General features: G+C 49.2%; 1 protein-coding gene across 1 annotated transcript in view; it reads left to right on the top strand.

Annotated features, from left to right (window-relative positions):
- LOC138830117 (slit homolog 1 protein) overlaps nucleotides 1–18,901 on the top strand; it is a 147,215-nt gene extending 128,314 nt beyond the window's left edge. The window contains exons 26-37 of the mRNA XM_070026523.1: nucleotides 2,821–2,984; nucleotides 4,804–4,928; nucleotides 5,237–5,334; nucleotides 6,937–7,076; nucleotides 7,209–7,302; nucleotides 8,863–9,000; nucleotides 12,756–12,993; nucleotides 15,087–15,217; nucleotides 15,606–15,760; nucleotides 16,662–16,950; nucleotides 17,439–17,650; nucleotides 18,441–18,901. Coding sequence (XP_069882624.1) covers nucleotides 2,821–2,984; nucleotides 4,804–4,928; nucleotides 5,237–5,334; nucleotides 6,937–7,076; nucleotides 7,209–7,302; nucleotides 8,863–9,000; nucleotides 12,756–12,993; nucleotides 15,087–15,217; nucleotides 15,606–15,760; nucleotides 16,662–16,950; nucleotides 17,439–17,650; nucleotides 18,441–18,679 — 2,023 coding nt within the window. The 3' untranslated portion in view covers nucleotides 18,680–18,901. The remainder of the gene's footprint in view (nucleotides 1–2,820; nucleotides 2,985–4,803; nucleotides 4,929–5,236; nucleotides 5,335–6,936; nucleotides 7,077–7,208; nucleotides 7,303–8,862; nucleotides 9,001–12,755; nucleotides 12,994–15,086; nucleotides 15,218–15,605; nucleotides 15,761–16,661; nucleotides 16,951–17,438; nucleotides 17,651–18,440) is intronic.
- Nucleotides 18,902–21,842: the final 2,941 nt, after the last annotated feature.

Raw genomic sequence — 21,842 nt, 5'->3', positions numbered from 1 at the left:
GCCACTGGTGCCTGGCTAAGGCACTGATTTTTAATTGCTGAATCAAATAATTCTGGCGTTCTCTCTCTTTCTCCTCCTATACCTGTCATATATAACAGTGCTGGGTCTTGAACTCAGGGCCTCTGGCTTTTGCTTGGTCTTTTTGCTCAAAGTTTACACTCTACCATTTGAGCCATACCTCCAGTTTTTGCTTTTTGGCTGATTAGTCAGAGATAAGAGTCTCTCAGATTTGTCAGCTGGGGCTGGCTTCAAACCAAGGCCTCCTCATTAGCTAGATTACTGGTATACAGCTAAATGACTTTCTCATCTCTGCAACTCACCATAGGTTAGAAAAATAATTCTCAGCTTTCCCACTGAGTTAGCCCATACATCAGGAAGATCGCGGTACTGTGTGGTGCAGGTGTGGCCATAGACTGCTGGCTGGCAGGTCCATCTGGGGGCAGCTGATAACATCTGACATGTCCTCTGTGGACCAACTTCTAGAGAAGTTCTTTTCTAGAGAAACACTCTCACCTCCCCAAAAGGCATGCACAAGAGTGTTCACTGATGTTATAATCACCAGCATCCAGCCACAGGGCAATTGTGCATTAAACCTAGGGTTAGCCATTCTTTGGGAAACTATGAGGCAGTAAGACAAATGAAGTAGATGGAGGTGGATCCGTCTATGTTGATCTGGAAGACTTCCAAGGCAGGTGTTTAGTGACAAGAAACACATTGCTGGGAAAGGCTGAAATGGAGAAAGAGCAGTATGTATCAGTGTGGAAAAGTTCCTGGAGGCTGCACACCTGAGGACTGGCCAGGCACCGTGTGCATCTCTGTGGAGAGCAGTGATGGGGAGGGTGGGCTGTTCTCTCTGCAATGTGGACAAAGCAAAGTTTATTTAACCAATCCCTCCCTGATGACCACTGCTGCCTTAGTCTTTTTTTTCTTTTTCCCTTTGATTCTATCAAAGAATAGCATGTGCATGCACGCACACACGCTCATGCATATACACACACACACAGAGTAGCACAGCCAGGCACAGTGGCTCACACCTTTAATCCTAGCTACTTGAGAGGCAGATATCAGGAAGATCAAGATTTGAGGCTAGCCCAGACAAAAAGTTAGCAAGACCCCCAATTCAGGCACTAGTGGTACACATCTCTTCTTCCAGGTACAGGAGGTAGTGTAAGTAGGAAGGTCATAGACCAGACCTGCATGGGCAATAATGCATGTATATATGTATCTGTTAGAATCTTCCAGAATCAGAATTGCTAAATCCAAACACAATTACATTGGTAATTTGATAAATAACACAACACTTCCTTCTAGAAGTTGCACCATTGTTCATTCTCATCAATAATATTATGATGTACCTGTAGAAAAGTTGAGCTTCACATAATAAAAAAATGAACCTTTTTTAAAGTGTGCAGTCCTTAATACATCCACCGACAAAAATGCTGAGTTTTTGTCTGCAATGCATGCAAAGGACTTATGATGAGAAAACGTTCATATGTCCTTTGCTTAATTAAAAATAAAACATAGTGGCAGGCACTGGTCAGGCCTATAATCCTAGCTGCTCAGGAAGCTGAGATCTGAGGATCACGGTTAGAAACCAGCCTGAGCAGGAAAGTACATGAGACTCTTATGTCCAATTAACCACCAGAAAACCAGAAGTGGTCCTGTGGCTCAAAGTGGTAGAGCACAAGCCTTGGGCAAAAAAGAGCTCAGGAACAGCGCCCAGGCCCAGAGTTGAAGCCCCATGACCCAAAGCAAAACAAACAAAAAATAAAACAAAACAAAACAAAACATAAAATTAAAATAAGATAGCTCCACCACTGGGAATGTGGCTTAGTGGTAAAGTGCTTACCTAGCATGCACGAAGCCCTGGATTTGATTCCTCAGGACCACATAAACAGAAAAAGACAGAAGTGGTGCTATGGCTCAAATGGTAGAGCTTTAGCCATGAGCAAAAGAAGGTCAGGGACAGTGCTTAGGCCCTGAGTTCAAGCCCTAGGACTGGCCAAAAAAAAAAAATCGCTCCATGTCTAGATCTGGGAGCTGCCATTCACTGGTTGTTATCCCCGGGGAAGTTATATCTTTCCCCCTACTCTGTACAACACCTTAGTAATAACAATAAAATTATATTTTTTAAATGTATGTATTTTTAAATTATATTTTAAAAATATATGTATTTCCTCCAAGGCTCTACATCATGTGTGTGTGTGTGTGTGTGTGTGTGTGTGTGTGTGTGTGTGTGTGTGTGCTTACACACACACATGCGCATATGTGCCAGTACTGAGGCTTGAGCTCAAGGCCTGGGTGCTATCCCTCAGCAATTTAACACAAGGCTGGTGCTCTATCTCTTGAGACACAGCTCTATTTCTGGCTTTTTGCTGGTTAATTAGAAATTATAGTCTCATTCTGCCTTGGTTGGCTTCTAATTGTGATCCTCAGATCTCAGCATCCTGAGTGGCTAGGGTCACAGGCGTGATCCACCGGTGCCTAGCTGAGGCTCTACATCGTGCACATGCAGAAAGGAAAACTTGCACATGAGGTTATGAGAATTTACCCGGGTGCGTCTCCCAGCAGTGGATGCTGGTGGCTTTCTCCCTGAGGCATTACGAGATGCACAGAGTTCATAGGCTGTAGCCCTAGTGGTGTGGGTTCAAATCCTAGCTGCACTTTTATTGTGTGGTGTTAGGGAAGCACCCTGTGAGTGGGGATGGAGAGTGCTGAGGTTTAAGTTAACAACTGGTACTGGTTACAGTCAATAATCCAAGTGGTGGGTAACAGACCCTGCAAGCTGTAATACCCGCTTCTCTCCATTGTCTATCTCAGGGCCATCGGTGCCAACCCCCTGTACTGTGACTGCCACCTCCGCTGGCTGTCCAGCTGGGTAAAGACTGGCTATAAGGAGCCAGGCATTGCCCGGTGTGCAGGGCCTCAGGACATGGAGGGTAAACTGCTGCTCACGACACCTGCCAAGAAGTTTGAATGCCAAGGTGAGTCCAGAGCACAAGAAAAAGGGGTGCTTCTTGCAGATTCACTGTCTGCTCCTAGGTCTGGCCAAGCCCAGCGAGGCAGGGTCTTGCACACACCCCTGTGTCCCCCCTGCACCCCCAGATGGGAGAGGTTCAGGTGACAGGAATGAGGCTGCTACTTATTCCAGTCCTGATATACGAGGGACGGCAATAACACAAAATAAAGCCAGGCAGAAAAATCTCAGTCAGTCACAGCTTTAATAGCTCCCCATGGTTATGTAAGGGAAATAAAAATAGCAGCAGTGCTTCCGGAAGCTCCCAGCCCCTCAGCAGCTTGAGCCCTTGGACCTCCCTCCACTAGGCATTGTGTTCTGCAATTAGCTTCAGCCCTCCTGGGTCCCTGCCACGGCAGGCGGACCAGCTGCTGCTGTCTTGACATTTGCAGAAAACAGACTGTGACTGGCAGCTCCTGGGCTTGGCCCTGAGGCTCCTCACTGCCTGCATCTGTAAACACTTGTTCAGCGACCGATTGACTGACTGGCTGACGGCCCCAGCCCCAGAGGCCCTGTGGAGCAGAGACAGATGGCTGAGTGGCTACCCAGGCCCAGCTTTATGGGAAAGGGACACTGAGGGAAGTCCTCAGGGACCATGGGGCATGGCCCTTGCCCTCTGCAAGCTCAGAAGCCACCATCAGAAATGAAACTGACAGCCATGGGTCAAGGAGGAGGCCCAGGCCACCCTGTGTGCAGGAAGCTGTCCCCGGGGTCCTAGTATGAGAGTCTGGTTTAGTGGATGACAACAAGCTACTAAATGCCAATGTGGGCTCAGTATTTACTGACCAGGGCTGGGTTGCTGTGAGATTTTTTTAAAAGAGCTTTTATTGAATATGAGGGGGGGGGAGGGAGAGGGAGAGGGAGAGGGAGAGGGAGAGGGAGAGGGAGAGGGAGAGGGAGAGAGAGAGAGAGAGAGAGAGAGAGAGAGAGAGAGAGAGAGAGAGAGAGAGAGAAAGCAGTACATTGGTGAGGAGGGAAGAGCTGACTGAATCTTCACTAACTGGGCTTACCCAGAACCTGGATCAGGAAACAGACTCCACCTACTTCCAGAAGTCCCTCTAGCATCCTTCTGTCACACTGAAAAGGATTTCATTTCTGCTCTCCATGCCTCTTCAGCAAAAGTGGCTTGCCATCATGTCCAGAACAAGCCCCTGGGGAAGCCTAAGTTAATTGGCCTGGTCCTCCCATTTCTTCTTTTGAGGTCCTCATGCCCCTAGTCGGAGATGTCCGTGTAGCCTAGCCATTGGCTCCTCTAACCACTCTAACCACTGAGTCATGGAGGGACTGGAGGGGAGTCTGCTGTAGCCAGAGAAATGGTGGGAAAGGGTCCTCCCTTGGGCTGGGAGAGTACCAACCAACCTCAAGGCATTTGGACTTTCCCCACGTGACCTCCCTGCATGCTCAGATGCCTCTCTGTTGAGGTGTTATCCTGGTCTTTGGGTGGCATCTGGGGTGATCGCTGCAGAAGGGGGTGAGGGACAGAGGGACTGTTGGCCAGTGTCAGTAACAATGACAGTGCATTCTTACAATGATGACATTTTTGTATACCTGCCCACCTGCCAAGCACTCAGTCCTTCCAACCCTGTGATGAGGGTTCTGAGGCTGGAAAGGAGCACAGGATGGAGGTGGAGGTCCAAGTATCACTCCAAGGACACACAGTGAGGATATGTCTCCTTAGAAAGAAAGTACCCACCACCTCAGACTACTGGGGTTAGGGGTCTGAGCCCAGTCCTGTGCTACCTCTTCTCTTCCCTATACTAACACTTGGCCCTCCCCCATCCCCTCAGGTCCCCCAACTCTGGCTGTTCAGGCCAAGTGTAATCCCTGCTTGTCCAGCCCATGCCAGAACCAGGGCATCTGCCACAACGACCCCCTTGAGGTGTACAGGTGTACTTGTCCCAGTGGTTACAAGGTAAGTGGAGGCCAAGGCTGGGAGGGGAAGGATCTTGGGTCTGGTTGGTTTGTCAGGTAATTCCCCAGTGCCCCACACAAGGCCTGGCAGTGGGCAGACACTTGAGTAGCACTGTCACCAGTGACCCAATATATGAATGAATGAGTGGGAGAATGAGTAGATGGATGGGTGGATGGACAGATGGAAGGATGGGTGATTGAAGGAACAAGTAGCTCCTGGGACAGGGAAGCTGTGGTGCTGAGTACAGTTGTTGGTTCACACTAATCTCAGATTCTCCCTGGGGTCCCTTTTACTGACTTTCCCCTCAGGGCCGAGACTGTGAGGTATTCCTGGACAACTGTTCCAACAGCCCTTGTGGAAATGGGGGGACCTGCCATGCCCTAGAGGACGAGGAAGCTGGCTTCATGTGAGTAGGCTGGAGGAGCTGGGGCAGGGGAGGGAGAGGATGGGCCCAGCACCCAAACCCCTGTTGCCTACCCCACCCCCCTTCCCCAAAGGGATGACCAGGCCTCCCTGTGCTAGAAGAGATGGGCTGGCTCACAGGATGCAGATCCAGAGCCAAATCCTAGCAGGAGGGTTCTCCAAGCCTACCCTGTTGGGGATGGAGCCAGGGGCACAACTGAGACTCAAACATATTTCCATCCCTCACCCCCTACCCCATGCCAACCTCTATTCTAAGTGAACAGAGGGAAGCCAGGCCCTTGCCAGCTCCCCAGCAGCTGATGCTGCTGCGGTATGTGTGAAACTGGCCTGAAGTAGAGCCCAGTTCTGGACACCCTTCTGGGTCCCTCTCCCATCACCACTGACCCTACTACCGCGTTAGGAAGAAGACAGCTTACTGGGCCCCACCCTAGCTGCCCATTTCCCCTGACACAGCCCGGGGCCTGAGTGAGTGATGGCATCTCTTAACTCCTTCCAATGCTGCCACTACCATCTGACCCCCTCCCACCGGCCTGCTTCCCTCCTAAGCCCCCAGCCGCCACTAATCTCCCAGAGCTTTTCTGGGGAATACATAGTATTTAGTTGCTAAAAATAAATTGCCCCCAGAACAAATTGGCTCTTCAGAAAATGATGTTGAATCTACCGACAGAATGGCCAAGCCTGCCTCTGCAAACCCAAATTACATGATGTGAAAAATAAAACGTTAAGTGCCTTCTCTGCCTGGCGTTGCCTTGGAAACGCGTCCTGACAATAGGGCGGTCCTTAGAGATTGCTCAGTAGCTCCAGGAAAGCTCCTATCCTGGGTCCACAGAGGCTGAGATACCCCTGCTGGGCACAAATTGGGGCACGGGGGAAGCCCTCACCCCTACTAGCCTACAGCCTGGTGCACCTGGTAGTAGGGGGTTGCTCCTCACCTGACTTCTTCCCCAGTTCCTACAAGACCTGGCTTTCTACCAAGCAAAGCAGTCCCACTGTTAACCCTTTCTTGAGTCCTGGCCAGGTCTGTTTAGGGAAGGGCTCGTGAGGACTTTGGAATAGCCAAAGGATTTCTCAGATTTTTCCTTGTGCCCCTCATACCACTTGGGAAACCTTGGGTGCCAGAGGGGAATGTATACTGACTACTAGGACTTCCATCAATCTGTCTCCTGCCCACACCAACCCCTGCTCACCCCATCCCTGGACCCTGATGTCCTGAACTACAGAGGAGTAGGTCTCTTCCTCTGCCCTTGGGCGTCCCTGTCACTCAGGTTTTTGCATGTCCCTCCTTCCCACCCCCATGGTTAGGTGAGTTTATCACCTTCCCTAGGACACAGGCCTGGCCATCCCTTGATCCCTACCCCTTGTATCCACTCCTGGCTTCAATGGTCCCCTCAGCCCGAAGCTCCTTACCTGTCTCTGGGTGGCCAGTCTCCTCTGTGTGTCTACCACTAGACTGTGAGTGGCTCTTATGAGGAAATGCCTTGCTCACTTCTATCTCTCTCAGCCCTAGCAAGGGCCTGGCCAACTCTATAGAATCATAATCCTGGCCAGCAGCACAGGCTTCCTCACACCACCCTCTGCTCCCCAGGTGCTCTTGTCCTACTGGCTTCGAAGGACCGACCTGTGGGGTGAACACAGATGACTGTGTGGAGCATGCCTGTGTCAATGGGGGTGTCTGTGTGGATGGTGTAGGCAACTACACCTGCCAGTGTCCCCTGCAGTACACTGGTAAGCATGGTGGGGCCAGAGACGCACCGCTGAGCCCCGTGCCATGGGCAGGAAAGTTGGGGTCTCTGTAGTGTTCACAGAAGACTCAGCTGGGCCTGGCTTCTCTCCTGCCTCTTGTTCCTTCCTCCCCAGGAAGGACCTGTGAACAGCTGGTGGACTTCTGCTCCCGAGATCTGAACCCATGTCAGCATGGGGCCCAGTGTGTGGCTACTCCAGATGGGCCCAGGTCAGTGTTGTAAGGGTCCATAGCCTGAGCTCTGCCTCTGCCCTCCCTTCCTATTCCTCCCATTTCTGGGTTTGCTCTCAGCTATCCAGGGCTCCTGAGGGAGGGTGGGGTGGCTCTGGGTACCACTCTGTGGCTACACAGACTTGGGTTTGTAGCTGCACTCTGAACAGATCCTTTGGCCACAACATTGAACTTATTTTCTCCTTGTAAACTGAGTGCAGTGGTAGCTCCCTCCTGGATGGTTCAAAGATTAGTTGAGGAAGTGCATGGAAAGCCCTTAGCCCCTGTGGGTAAATTCTTTACCCACTGCTATTCATTCCAAATTCACTATTTTTTATTTAGTTAGTTAGCTTTTGTTGGTCATAAGGCTTGAACTCAGGGCCTGGGTGCTATCCGTGAGCATTTTGCTCAAGGCTAGTGGTCTACCACTTTGGACCACAGCTCCATTTCCAGTTTTCTGGTGGTTAAATCTAGATAAGAGACTCATGGACCTTCCTGCCCAGGTGGCTTCCAACCACAATCCTCAGCTTCCTCAGTATATAGGATTACAGACATGAGCCACCAGCTCAGATCCACTACTTCTTATCCCCAGTTCAAAAAAAAAAAAAAAAATCAAAAGCCTCTCTGATGGTCAAAGCTCAGCTGAGATGTGAGCAAAGGAAGGCTGAGCCACACCCACATGCATTGCTTCCACTTGTTAGCCATCCCACACAGTGAATGTCAGGTAGATTTTTTTTTGCTGCAGAAACACAAAGTACTTTGTTCATGAACTTACCGTAGATGTCCCTTGCAAGTTCAGTAATACACAAAGGAAGATCTGCTTGTTCTGTGGTGACACTGTGGAATTTGGGGTTTAGCAGGGCTCAGATAAGGGGATTTCTCAAAGCAGGATTAGGTGTTCACTGGAGGCTTCCTGGAAGAGGTGAGGTAGTGGCCTGGAGGGACCATGTAGAGAGAGAGCGTAGAAGGTGTCCCAGAATCCTCAGTTGTGAAAGCAGGGATATAATTAGTGTGTGGGAAGGGGATGGAGGACTATGCACTTTATTTGTTACACAACTGGTTAGCTAAAATGGATTTGGAGATAGGAAGATGGGAGTTGGCTTGGGGCCAAGGCTCCCATTTTGGGGGGAGCATGAACCTTGCAGAAGGAAAGGAGGCTGGGCCCAACAGAATTAGACAGTCTGGTGGAGGAGGGGAAGCTGACATGATGGATGTAGGACCCTGAGCTGAGGGTCCTGAGAACCTGGAAAGAACAGCTGAGAAGCAGGCAGGTCTAGATGGGGCTGCAAGTTGGCCCTGGCTGAGCAGTGGGTCGTGAGGGTGCGTCTTCTGGGATAAGAGTCTCATTTCCCCATTTCAGGATGTTCCTTTCCCAGACCAGGACACTGAATTCACACAAGCTTTCTTCTTACACTAGAGAAGGCTCAGGATAGGCTGGGGGGACTTCGTATTCAGGGCTCTGCACAACCTCCAGGGACGTCCCCACAGAGCCACTGGAACTTGAGGTTCCATGCCAGGCAGAGTGCATGGCTGATTCCCAGCCACCCTGCTCACCCCCAGGTGTGAGTGTGCACCCGGCTACACGGGTGACAACTGCAGTGAGAATCAGGATGACTGCAGGGACCACCGCTGCCAGAATGGGGCCCAGTGCGTGGACGAAGTCAACAGTTACTCCTGCCTCTGTGCTGAGGGCTACAGGTGAGCTGGGCCTGGACACTGTGAGTGATTCCACTGATGGGGCTGGGCTGGGCTGGGCTGGCAGGAGCTCTTTCATTACTGGGGGAGGGTGATGGTCAGAGATTCTTAAGTCCAATACTGGGTTTTAGCCACAGTTTCGCCAATCCCAACTGTATGGCTTTGCGAAAGTTCTGAACAGCTTAGAATCCAAGCAAGGGTCCTTAAAAGCCAAGCAGAGGATCCTTGGCCCATTTGGTGAAGGGGTGAAAGGTAGGTACAGATCATTCACTTTTCTGCCAAAGGTCCAGCGGAACCTCAAAAGTCACGTCTTACCATAAAGTTGATCTGCCATCTATGGGCTCCCTTGGGAGTTGAAACCAGCACCTTGAGCAGGCTAAACATCTGTTCTATCCCTGAGTTATGCTCCAAGGCCCTTGTGTCATTTTTAACCCTCTTAGAGAGATGTCATTCACATGAAAATCACCCAAAGATAACTTTCAATGGTTGTTAGCTCCCAGAATTGTGCATCCATCACAACAGTTTTCATGACTATTACTTTTCATGTCACCTCTAGCCACCCTCCATCCCAGTAACTACTTACCTTACCAATGTTTGTGCCAGTGGATTTATGTATTCTGGACATCTCAAATACTGGAATGCTATCTGTTGTCCTTTGCTTCTGGCTTCTTTTGCTTAGCAAAATATGTTTCTTTTCTTTTCTTTTTTCTTTTTTTTGTCGCTCGTGGGGCTTGAACTCTGGGCCTGCGCACTGTCCCTGAACTCTTCAGGTCAAGGCGAGTGCTCTACCACTTGAGCCACAGGGCCACTTCTGGTTTTCTAGTGGTTAACTGGAGATAAGGGTCACAGACTTTCCTGCCCAGGCTGGCTTTGAATTGCAATCCTCAGATCTCAGCTTCCTGTGTAGCTAGGATTACAAGTGTGAGCCACAGGTGCTGGGCCTTAGCAAAATCTTTTCAAGGTTTATCCATTTGATAGCATGTTTCAGCCTTTCTTTCCTAAATGATATTACATTGCATGGATGTATGTTTCATTTATGCATTCATCAATTTATGAATATTTAGGTTACTTCTAATGTCTGGCTATCATGAATACCAATGTTATGAGTACTCACATACAAAGTTTCATGTGATCACACGTATTCAATTCTCTTGGGGATATAACTAGAAGTGCATTTGCTGCATTGCACGGTTATCCTATGTTTAACTGTTTGAGGAACGGTTAAGCTGTTTTCTAGGGATGCATCATTGTATATCTCTACCAGTTGCATCATTGTATATCTCTACCAGTGTGTGAGATTTCCAGTTCCTCCACCTCCTTGCAACTTGCATCAAGTTTTTTAAAATTCTAGCCATCCTAATGAGTGCATTGTATTGTAGTTTTGGTTCTGCTGCTTGATGGTTATTGAAATTAAGCATCCTTTTGTGTACTTATTAGTCATTTTGAGATCTTTGGAGAAATGTTGATTTAAATTGTTTAACCAATTTTTAAGTTGACTTGTTTTGCTTTTTCATTATTAAGTCTTTATGTATTCTAGGTAAGTTCTTTATCAGATACATGTTTGTCTTCCATTATGAGGGTCTCCTTGATAATATCTATTGATAGCCAAAAGATTTTAACTTTGATGATTTCTAGTTTGTCTCTATTTTGCTTTTGTTGCTTGTGACTCTGGTGCTATATCTAAGAAATTGCTGCCCAATTCAGTCATAAGATTTATTTCTGTTGTCTCTTAACTCTTATGTTTAGATCATTGATCCATCTTTAGTTAATTTTTGTATATGACATGAGGTAGGTATCCAGAGCATTTATTTTTGTCGGTTTTGGGCTTGAACTCAGAGCCTAGGCACTGTCCCTGAGCTTTTTTGCTTAAAGCTAGTGCTCTACTACTTTAGCCACAATACCACTTCTGGTTTTTGAGTAGTTAATTGAAGATTAGAGTCTTTTGGGGGACTTTCCTGTCTGGGCTTCTTTGAACCTTGATCCTGAGTAGCTAGGATTATAGGTGTGAGCCATCAGTGCCTGGCCCAATGCATTCTTTTGGTGTATGACTCTCCAATTGTCCCTGCACTATTTATTGAAAAGATTACTTTTTTTTTACAATTTGACTGTCTTGGCTTTCATGTAAAAAATCAACTGACCCTAAGTGTGAAGGTATTTATGAGCTATAATTTACATTCCACTGATCTATGTAGTTAGCCTTATGCCTCACTCTTTTCACAATTTGTTCACGATTCGTTCTTATTCAAGATTATTTTTGCTATTCTGGATTCCTTGAATTTCCATGTGAATTTTAGGATCCATACATTCTACAGAAAAAGTCAACTGAGATTTTGATAGGCATTATACTGAATCTGTAGATTGATTTAGGGAGCATTGCCATTGTAATGATTTTAATTCTTCTGTTCCAAGAACATGCAATGCCTTTCCATTGACTTAGAGTTTTGGACATTTCTTTCAACAATAGTTTTGTTTTCCAAGTATACGTTTCATGCTTATTTAAAAAAATTATTCCCAATATTTTGTTCTGTTTAATGTTATTATATACGAAATTGACTTCTTAATTTTATTTTTTGTCAGTATTGGGATTTGAATTCAGAGCCTCATGTTTGCTAGGCTGTACACTAGGACTGAACTATGCCTCCAGCTTTGTTTTTTGCTGATTATTTCTAAGATAGGGTCTCATTCTCACCAGGTGTTTGCCTGAGTCATGATCTACCTACTTTAGACTTCCCGTACCAGCTGGGATGACAAGTTTGCACCACCACATTCAGCTTTTTCCCATGGAGATGGAGTCTAATGGACTTCTCAGCCTGGGCTGGCCTGGAACCCAAAACCTCCCAATCTCATCTTCCTACATAGTTTGCGATAATAAGCTCATGTCACTGTGTCCAGATATAGGTTGGAAACATTTCTGCCTAGTTGGCCTCTAACTGTGGTCCTCCCAGTCTCGGTCTTCTAAGTAGTTAGGATTGGCATCAGCCATCATCTTGTGCTTAAACTTATTTTCACACATGGACTTTTTTATCCTGCAATCTTACTGAGTTCTTCAGTTAGTTCAGAGAGTACTTTAGTGGATTTATTAGGATTTTTCTTATACAGACTTATGTCTTCTCTTTTTTAATATAGATATATTTTATTGTATTTCTGGCATAATTGACTAGATCCTCCAGTGCAACATTACATAGTTATGAGAGCAGATACCTTTGTTTCTTAATCTTAGTGTGTCAACTTTCAGCATTTTACTATTAAATATTATGTTAATTGTGTGGTTTGGAGGTACCTTTTATTAGCTTGATTCCTAGATTATTGATGTTTTATCATGAAGGATATTGAAGTTTATATAGTATCTTATCTGTAACTATGTGATTTAAAAAAAATTCAATTGATTTTATGTTTTACATTACTTGATATCAGATGTCAAACCAACCTTGCATTCCTGGAGTGAATTCCCAAATGGCCAGAGTATATAATAATTTTTATGCTTGTTTTGATTTGCTAATACTTTGTTGAGACATGTAGGTTTCTCAGTATCTTTTTGGCTGTCAGTTCTCTCAGATAATAGTATTTATTAAGCACATTTCCTACCCCAAAAACCTTGTACAATTAATATATGCTAATAAAAATAAATTTCTTACAAAATGAAAAAAAAGAGAACATCCTCTAAAATATTTAGTCTTTCTCTCTAGGACTTTGGAATAAGAGATACCCACATCTTCCTTTAGCTTTGTCCTCTCTGACCTGTTGTTCTTTCTTCTTAGGGGACAGCTCTGTGAGATCCCTCCCCACACACCAGCCCCCAGCAGTCCCTGTGAGGGGGCTGAGTGCCAGAATGGGGCCCACTGTGTGGACCAGGGCAACCGGCCTGTGTGCCAGTGCCTCCCAGGCTTTGGTGGTCCTGAGTGTGAGAAGTTGCTCAGTGTTAACTTTGTGGATCGAGACACTTACCTGCAGTTCACTGACCTGCAGAACTGGCCACGGGCCAACATCACCCTGCAGGTGAGTGACCATAGTACCTGGTAAGAAAAGGAATCATCTAGCAGGGGACCTGCTCAGGTCAGAGGGTCAGGGTACATCTTGCCCAGGGCAACTGGGAGAAAACCGTGTTGAGATCTTTTCTGGATATCAAGATTGTAGCTTGCAACCTTTGCAATTGCAAAGGCTATGTGTCATAGCGTAGGGCAAGCAGGAAGGAAGTCTCATGAGTGACTGAGTCCAGAAAACCAAACATGTCAGGGGCCTTTCCTACCATCTCTCAGTTCAGCTACTCCTCAACTTCTACCTCCAGTGCCATAGTCTATTTAGGCTGTGCCAGGTGACCAAAATATAGTCAGAGTGACTGCTAGGCTTGTCCTAGTGTTGGGGTCCTTTTCATAAGTTTAACTACATCTTGGAGGATCATCATGTAAAAGCAAGTCCCATCTCAACAACACTGATTAAAAATATGGACAGAGGCTTGGAAGGTGGCTCAGTGGTAGAGTTCTTGCCTTGCATGCATGAGGCCCTGGGTTCGATTCCTCAGCACCACATAAGCAGAAAAAGCCTGACATGGTGCTGTGGCTTAAGTGGCCAAGCACTAGCCTTGAGCTGAAGAGCTGAGGGACAGCATCTAGGCCCAGAGTTCAGGCCCCATGACCAAAAAAAAAAAAAAAAAAAGGACAATTTGCTAAATAGTCTTGGAGAAAGCGAGTGTATTGTATTCTGTATCTCTGGGTGAAGTATTTAACTCTTCAGTTATCTCTCTCTTTCCATTCCATTCCTAATCACAAGTACTGTCTTTCTCCTTCCCCTTCTTTTGTTTTTTTTTTTTGACCCTTCTTCCTTTCCTCTCAAAACAAGCCTTTAAAGAAGCCTCTCAAACAAGCTCATATTCCTTCCAAGCCTCCTCACCAAAATCCTTTTCACTTACACTGTCCACACAGAAGACAGTAGCCAGCCCAACTGCTCAACAAGAAAAAACTCATAAACCCAAGCAGCCACCACCTCAGGCACATTGCTTTGTTTATCCTGATTATCCCCCCTCCCTACCCCACAGAAAATCCAAATTTCAGAGTTTAAGATGTTCCTAAGTTGGAAATGGTAGTACACTCCTATAATCTTAACATGCAGGCAGCTAAGGGAAGAGGACTGGGAGTTTGAGATCAGCCTGGGCTACATAACAAGAAGAGATTCCTCCTACCAGTTCTAATTTGACAACCATCAGCATATGAGTCACTCACATGAAACTCATGGACTAACCATTAGAAGATGGAGTAGTATAGTTGGTCTAGCCTGAACCATGCATCTACCTCTACAAACCAGCAGATAAGGTCCTTTATTAAAAGAAATCAGAGAAGACTGGGTGCCAGTGGCTCATACCTGTAATCCTAGCTACTCAGGAGGCTGAGAGCTGAGGATTGCAGTTCAGAGCCAGCCTGGGCAAGAATGTCTGTGAGACTCTTATCTCCTATTAACCACCAGAAAACTAAAAGTGGCACTGTGGCTCAAGTGGTAGAGTGCTGACCTTGAGCTGAAGAGTTCAGGGACAGTGCCTAGGCCTAGAGTTCAAGACCCACAACTGACAAAAAAGAAAAAAGAAAAAGAAATGAGAGAAGATGGACAGACAATAGAAAAAGATCATGGCTCTTACAGCAGCTAAGGGGGAGCTACTCCCCAAACAAATATCCAGCTCTTGCTTGCATGGTTCCAGTGATAAACATCATTAAGTAGCTTCTTCCTTGCCTGGATAAATCTGGCTCTCGGCCATAGCTATCCTGAATGTGTTCCTCTGTATTGCTCAGCTCATACAGCTAGTTTCCTGATACCCACCTGGAGGTGGCCATCCTTATGTGTCTCTTCTTCTCTCAAGGCTCTTACGTGCTCCTCAGCACATACTTTCTGAGCTTTAGCTCCCCGTTGCCTGCCCTTGGCCAGACTGGCAGTAGATATTTGAACCTGAGGCTGCCAGCCTCTGTCAGTACCCCCTAGAGGGGGGAGGCTGGTTAGCCAGGGGAAAATGGCTCTGCACAGAATGTTGTTCTTCCCAACTTGAGTCCCCCATCTACCTGTGCTGCTGCTGGTGGGATGGGAGAGAAAATGCCTTTGCCCTTTAGGTCTCCACGGCAGAGGACAATGGGATTCTGCTGTACAATGGGGACAATGACCACATTGCCGTTGAGCTGTACCAGGGCCATGTGCGAGTCAGCTATGACCCAGGCAGCTATCCCAGTTCTGCCATCTACAGGTAGGTATATGTATGCCTTCTAGCCCTCCTCGGGTGACAGAGTCTCCTAGGCCAAGAATAGGTAATTGTTGGGACCACTAGAAACCTGGGTTGTCTAAATAGAAAGGCCATATGAATCAGCTTGGATCTAAGATTCTCTGAGGCCTGAGTGGTGACACCTTCACCATCCCCCCCATGTAAGAGGAGTCTCCTGAATGGGGACAGAGATCCCCAGCTTTTCCCTAGGACCTCAGGAAGAAGAATAGGAGGCATTCAGTTGTGATTTGGTCTCCACAGTGCTTTCTCTAGAGATTTGGCCCCTTGGGTAGCAGTGTTGGGGAAGTGCCCAGCCAGTGTGGCATGAGCTGAAGCCCACTGCCTGTGGTGGGGGCACCACATCTCCTTCCAGTGCTGAGACGATCAATGATGGGCAGTTCCACACTGTCGAGCTGGTCACCTTTGACCAGATGGTGAATCTCTCCATCGATGGCGGCAGGCCCATGACCATGGACAACTTTGGCAAACACTACACGCTCAACAGTGAAGCTCCCCTCTATGTGGGAGGTGAGGACCTGGCCCAGTGGAAATGGCTTCTGTCCCTCCTTAGACCTCACCGTGGGCCTGTTTGGCTCTCTGGACACTGCACTTTGGGGGGGAGTACCAGAGGATGGGGGTGGCTCAAGTGACTAGCCAAACTGGCAGTGGATTGCGCTCTCCTATGTGGAGCCCAGGCTGCTCTGCCCAACTCAGGCTGACAAAGAAGGGTGGATGATGGATCTAGGAGAAAGCCTGGGCCATTCCCAGCCATCTTCCAGACCATAAGCACCTTTCTTCTTAGATTTGGGTCAGAAAGAGCTTAGGGTCCATCCCTTGTCTTGACTCTGAGAGGCCAGAGCCACTGCAGTTGACCTAGCCCAATTTCTGCACTAGCTGGGGACTCTAATGTTTCCCGATTGGGACACAGGGGAGGGTTCTGGCCTCTGCTACTGAACCCAGCTCTGCCTTTACCAACTGAGCAACTGCAGGCTAGTTGCTCAGCACCTGTCACATGGGTGTTAGCAGCCTCTAGCTCAGGATTGCTGGAAGCAACATGCACAAAAGCAGGTAACAGTGCCCTGCACATGAGTGCCACACCCAGGCCCTTTGCTTTAGTCATGGTGTCTGGTGATGAAAGCTGGTACCACGGAGGGTGAGAACAGCCAGACTTCAGGGACTGGCACCTCAGAACTTCACTCATCATCTGGTCATGCCAAGTCTGATATCCCAGCTCTGATACTAGTGGAAACAGCTTTTCTTATGCTTTCTGAGGAAGGACTCTGGCCCTCTGAGATGACAAAGGACCTTGGTAGGAATAGGACAGAAGCTGAGGGCAAGAAGGGTCATTGGAGCTGTCCAGATCTCACAGGAGGATGTCAGACATTGCTTAGGCCTGAATCAGCCTGGCTTTGTTCCCTACCCATCTCAGGAATGCCCGTGGATGTGAACTCTGCTGCCTTCCGCCTGTGGCAGATCCTCAATGGCACCAGCTTCCATGGATGCATCAGAAACTTGTACATCAACAACGAGCTGCAGGACTTCACTAAGACACAGATGAAACCGGGTGTGGTGCCAGGCTGTGAGCCGTGCCGCAAGCTCTACTGCCTGCATGGCATCTGCCAGCCCAATGCCACCCCAGGCCCCGTGTGCCACTGTGAGGCTGGATGGGGGGGCCTGCACTGTGACCAGCCAGCTGATGGCCCCTGCCATGGCCACAAGTGAGTTTGGGCTGGGCTGAGGGAGCCCTTGTCCCTTCCCTGCAAGTTCAACTTCCTGATGATGAGGGCCATGTTTTTTGTACCTGAGTGCCAGTAGTGGGCCTTGAACTCAGGGCCCAGGTACTGTCCCTTAGCTTTTTCACTCAAGGGTGTCACTCTACCACTTGAGCCATAGCTCCTCTTCTGGTATTTTGCTGGCTAATTGGAGAGAAGAGTCTCATGGACTTTCCTGCCTGGGATGGCTTTGAATGGTGATCCTCAGATCTCAGCCGCCTGAATTGCTAGGAGTATGGGCATGAGCCCACTGGTGCCCAGCTGGTTTTCAATTTTTAATGGGGAAAGGTCTTTTAAGACATTTAGGAACACACTGCATTCCTTGTGTGTCTTGGGAACAGGATAAAAAGTCCTGTGAAGTCCAGGTTGGGGGAGTGAGGGGAGGCCCTTTCAAGCTGGGCTTTTCTCATTGTGCCTTTTCTGCCCCTCTTCAGGTGTGTCCATGGGAAGTGCGTGCCTCTCGATGCTCTTTCCTACAGCTGCCAGTGCCAGGACGGGTACTCGGGGGCCCTGTGCAACCAGGCTGGGGCTGCGGCAGAGCCCTGTGGGGGCCTGCAGTGCCTACACGGCCACTGCCAGGCCTCAGCCACCAAGGGAGCACACTGTGTGTGTGACCCTGGCTTTTCTGGCGAGCTGTGTGAGCAAGGTCAGGGGCCTCTCTCCTGACATGCCCTCTGCAGCGTCCCTCCCCGCTCTTGCTTTAGCAACTTGATGTCTTCTTTCTCCCAACCTCAGCAACCCCTTCTTCCTCCAGTTCTTCCCACTCACCTAGGTGACTTCTGGCTTTTGGTGTCCTGACCCTGTGGGCACTAAACCCCAGCCCTCCCATCTTTCCAGGGCCTTTGTCTGACCTGCAGTTCCCTTGCCTAGGGCACTGCCCTTTCTGGCTCTCTCCTTACAAAAGTGACCACCCAGGTGGCAGCTCCTGAACGCCACCTCTTGGTCCCAGGCACAGCAAGAAATCTGATGGATGAGGACTCTTGCCCAGGCCCACGCTACCTGCTTGACCAGGATGCTTCGGCTAGAATCCAGATTGCTGAGGCTGGGCAGAGGGAAGATCTTAAGAGCCCCTGAGCCATCCAACCCATTTCCCAGCATGATTCCCTTATAATGTCATCGCCTCCAGGCCTCAGACCTTGCACACCTCTGTACCAGCCACCACCTTACCTTGGCAGTCACTCAGGCCTGGAGGGCCCTGGCAGCTAGACAGTTCCTCCTTCCCCCTGAGCACACTGTGGGCCCAGGAGGAAGCCGTGAGCAGGTGCATGCGCCAGAGGTGGGAGGATGCTGGGGTCCGAGGGGTGCGAGAACACGTGGACCCCTCCCGGAATGCGGCCTGCCTCCTCCTCCTTCTCCTCCTCCTCCTTCTCCCTCCCTGCCTCCCTCCCTCCCACGGGTGTGCCCTGAGGCTCTTTCTTGGTGTCTATCCCATCCAGAATCCGAGTGCCGGGGGGACCCTGTTCGGGACTTTCACCGGGTCCAGAGGGGCTATGCCATCTGCCAGACCACGCGCCCACTGTCGTGGGTGGAGTGCCGGGGCACATGCCAGGGCCAGGGCTGCTGCCAAGGCCTGCGGCTGAAGCGGAGGAAACTCACCTTCCAGTGCAGCGATGGGACGTCGTTTGCCGAGGACGTGGAGAAACCCACCAAGTGCGGCTGTGCGCTCTGCGTGTAGAGCCGCGTGGACCGGCGGGCGCGGGCACAGCGGCCGGCAGCTGGGCTGGGGTGCGGGCATCACCAGGACGGCGCCTGGACCTTGGTGGGCGCGGGGACACGTGAACAGCCTTGGGAGCAGACTGTGCTGTGGCCGGGGCAGAAAGGCCGGGCCCCAGTTGGGGCCACCTTCTCCGGAAGTGCCTTGCACAAATAGGCGCTTAATAAATATTTGTTGAATGAATGTGTGCGTGAGGTCAGGCCACAAAGGGCAGACGTGGCGAGCCTGTGGGCCGGCTACCCCTTTCCGAAGCAGCGACTTCCTTGGCTGGCAGCTTAGGCTGGCCCAAACTGAGATCCCAGTCCCAGGGGCCCCTTTCCCCTCTGATCGCAGCCTCCTGGAGGTAGCGTCATTGTCCCCCAGCGTCTGGGGTCTCCGCTTCGGAGTGGAGGTGGTTCCTATCTGACCCTCAAGTGTAGGATGACTCTGGTTTCTAAGGAGCCGTTGGGAGAAAATGGCCCACCAAGGAGGACAGGGCACTCTTGATACCCGCTGAATAAACCAGGGCCACAGAAAGGGCACTGGGCCTGGGCTTCCCCAGCCACAAACTGCTGCTGAGCCCCTGACAGAGGGAGCGGTGCTGGGGTGCTGTGTGACTGGGCTGGCTTAGAGTCTCTGACACTGGCCAGTGGGGAGCAGTGGAAGGCACAGCAGTCCAGAGATGGGGGGCCCGGGGGGAGGGGGGGCACTGGTGCCACTCTGGCAGACTTCCTACCTGAAACTACTTGATGTAGCATAGGGAGGCTGGCTGAAGAAAGTAATCATGTAGACTCCATTCTGAAATGGGGGCCTAAGGAGAGCACCTGCTTTGATGATCACAGCAATTATTTCTGTGCCTAACCCAGGGATGGGGTACTGTAGACGTTCTGTTCTGCCACTAGGGTGGCCAGGAAGAGTGATGAGCCCTGTGGGGGGCTCCAGCCACTGCCATGGCCTGGACTGCAGCTGCTCACCCTTGGTATTTGCAATGAAGGCTCTGCGTTGGAAGACTCACTGGATACACAACTGTCAAAGGTGGCTTTGTATTTTTTTTTTTTTTCATGCAGAGGTAGAAAGATGAGTTTTCAGTGTCACAGCAAATTTGCTGAGGGGAGGAAAGGTTACACTCTCCTTTCCCAGATGACCTTCCCAAGAGGATATAATCGGGGCAGGGCGGGGGGGGGGGGGGAGTGTCGGAGGGGAGTGTTGATGGGCAAGGGAGCATGTTTCTATCCTGACTCCTTCCATCCCTGGCAGTGTGTGTTTGAGAGCTGCAGTGCTCTTATGACCAGGCCCTTGACATAGATTAGTGCAGTCCATGGTGGATAGCTGGGGGGGGGGGGAGGGGGGAGAGGAGAAGCCTAGCACATTCCATTGTATAGGCACTCAGATCACTCAGATCAGTGAGCATTATGGGGCCCTGGAACAGGAAGAGGACCTTATTGTGCTCAACCTGAGAAATGTTCTCATGACTGGATCCACTATGCACCAGAGGCCAGGCCCCGAGGCTCTAAGGAAGACAATACCTGTTCCTACCCTTCAAGTATTCAGAGGCCTGGGCCTCTTGGAGTCTTTCCCAGAGTTGCAGTGTGCCTCTTTTACTTCAAGCTTCTGGGCCACTGTGGGCTGCACAGGACAGAAAAGCACAAGGGCAGCTAGCTCCCCCTGTCACCACCATTGCCCAAGGCCCTAAAGAAGCCAGTTCTGGGCTTGAGAGACACTGACTTGCAGGTCTCTCCAGTCTGCAAAAAGTGGAAGGGGCAACTGCAGACAAATGATGCCACCTCTTCTCTGAGGCAATGGGATAGAGAGGCTGCTGTGCTGTCCAAGGGAGTCTCAGAAGAGACTAAGGCCCTTCCCACCAGCACCACCATACTGGTCCTCCAGAGTCTGAGGACTGGGAGTAACCACAAGGTGAGGCAGACAGAAAGGGGTGAAAGCCATGTGCCCCAGGATCAACATTTTGTACATCTTGGCCACCAACCTGCAAGTCACCGAAGGACCCACTTGATCTGTAAAGCTCTGCAGGTGTGAAACTACCCCTTCAAGAAGTCACCTTCACACCTCACACCTCTGAGGCAAAGACCTTCAGTTTGCTTTGTGGCTCCCATTGTCTATTTCCATTTTTTCATGCACCAGAGAGCCAGCAAAGGGAATTCCAGGGAACTAGTGCCACGATGGTGCTAGGAGATGGAAAAAGGCTGGCTTTGTCTCCTCTGCCTGCTGTTTGCCTAACCACAAAAGTATCTCTTTATATAGAATACTTACAGATTCTAATATATATATATATTTGTATTTCATTTTGTTATAGTATTTTTATATGTTAAAGTCAACATTCAGTGTCTTGATTATCAAATGCTATGTGGTTGTGACCTTTTGTCTCGAGTTACAGTAGTCTCTGGATGACTCTTATAGAGACTGGTTTAGAGCAGCCCCTGAGGGAGCTACACCTGCCCTTTCCCTGTGTTGTTTTAGGAATTGTCCATGTCTACTGTCTTCCATGTGAACATGACTGGTTCCCATAGACTCTGCCTGGTTGGTCTCTTTCTCTACCAAAGTGAGCTTGCTGCCGCCGCATTTACCCTTCTGGGACACAGGGGCTTCTGAACTGATCCCACATGGACTATGGGCTTTACATGGGCTCTTCCTGAAGCAGCAAAGGCTGGACTTCCCCTAAAGATGGATGGGTGTGGGGGTAGCAGGTCACAGCTCCTGGGGGCTTATGAGAGGCAAGACAGGGCATAGCGCCAGGGAAGGTACTCATTCTCATCTCTTATCAAGTGTTTGCCAACCTTCTAAGGTTTTAAAATTTAACAGGACATTTTGCCCTCCCTCCCCCAATTTAATCTGGTCCTGAAGGGTTTCTAATTTCAACCAGGGCAGATTACAAGGTAGGCTTCTCAGACATCCTGTACAGTTCCATCTGTCTCCAGGCCAGAGGAGGCAAACAAATTTCTGGGAGGTTGTCTGTTTCAGACCAGAACACTGTACTTGGGAGTTTTGTAGGATGCAGGACCTGGGTGTCTAGTTGAGACTGGGCCCTGGCCGACAGGCTACAGGTTACTGATGCCAGTCGGACCTGACTGGCCCTCTGATGGCAGGAGTGAGCATCAGCTGATTCTTATCACAAAGCTGAAAATCTCAA

This window comes from Dipodomys merriami, unplaced genomic scaffold, assembly GCF_024711535.1.
Source record: "Dipodomys merriami isolate MVZ:Mamm:240054 unplaced genomic scaffold, mDipMer1.0.p SCAF_184, whole genome shotgun sequence".
NCBI classification, from domain to species: domain Eukaryota; kingdom Metazoa; phylum Chordata; class Mammalia; order Rodentia; family Heteromyidae; genus Dipodomys; species Dipodomys merriami.
This window is presented reverse-complemented; position numbering and strand designations above follow the sequence as displayed.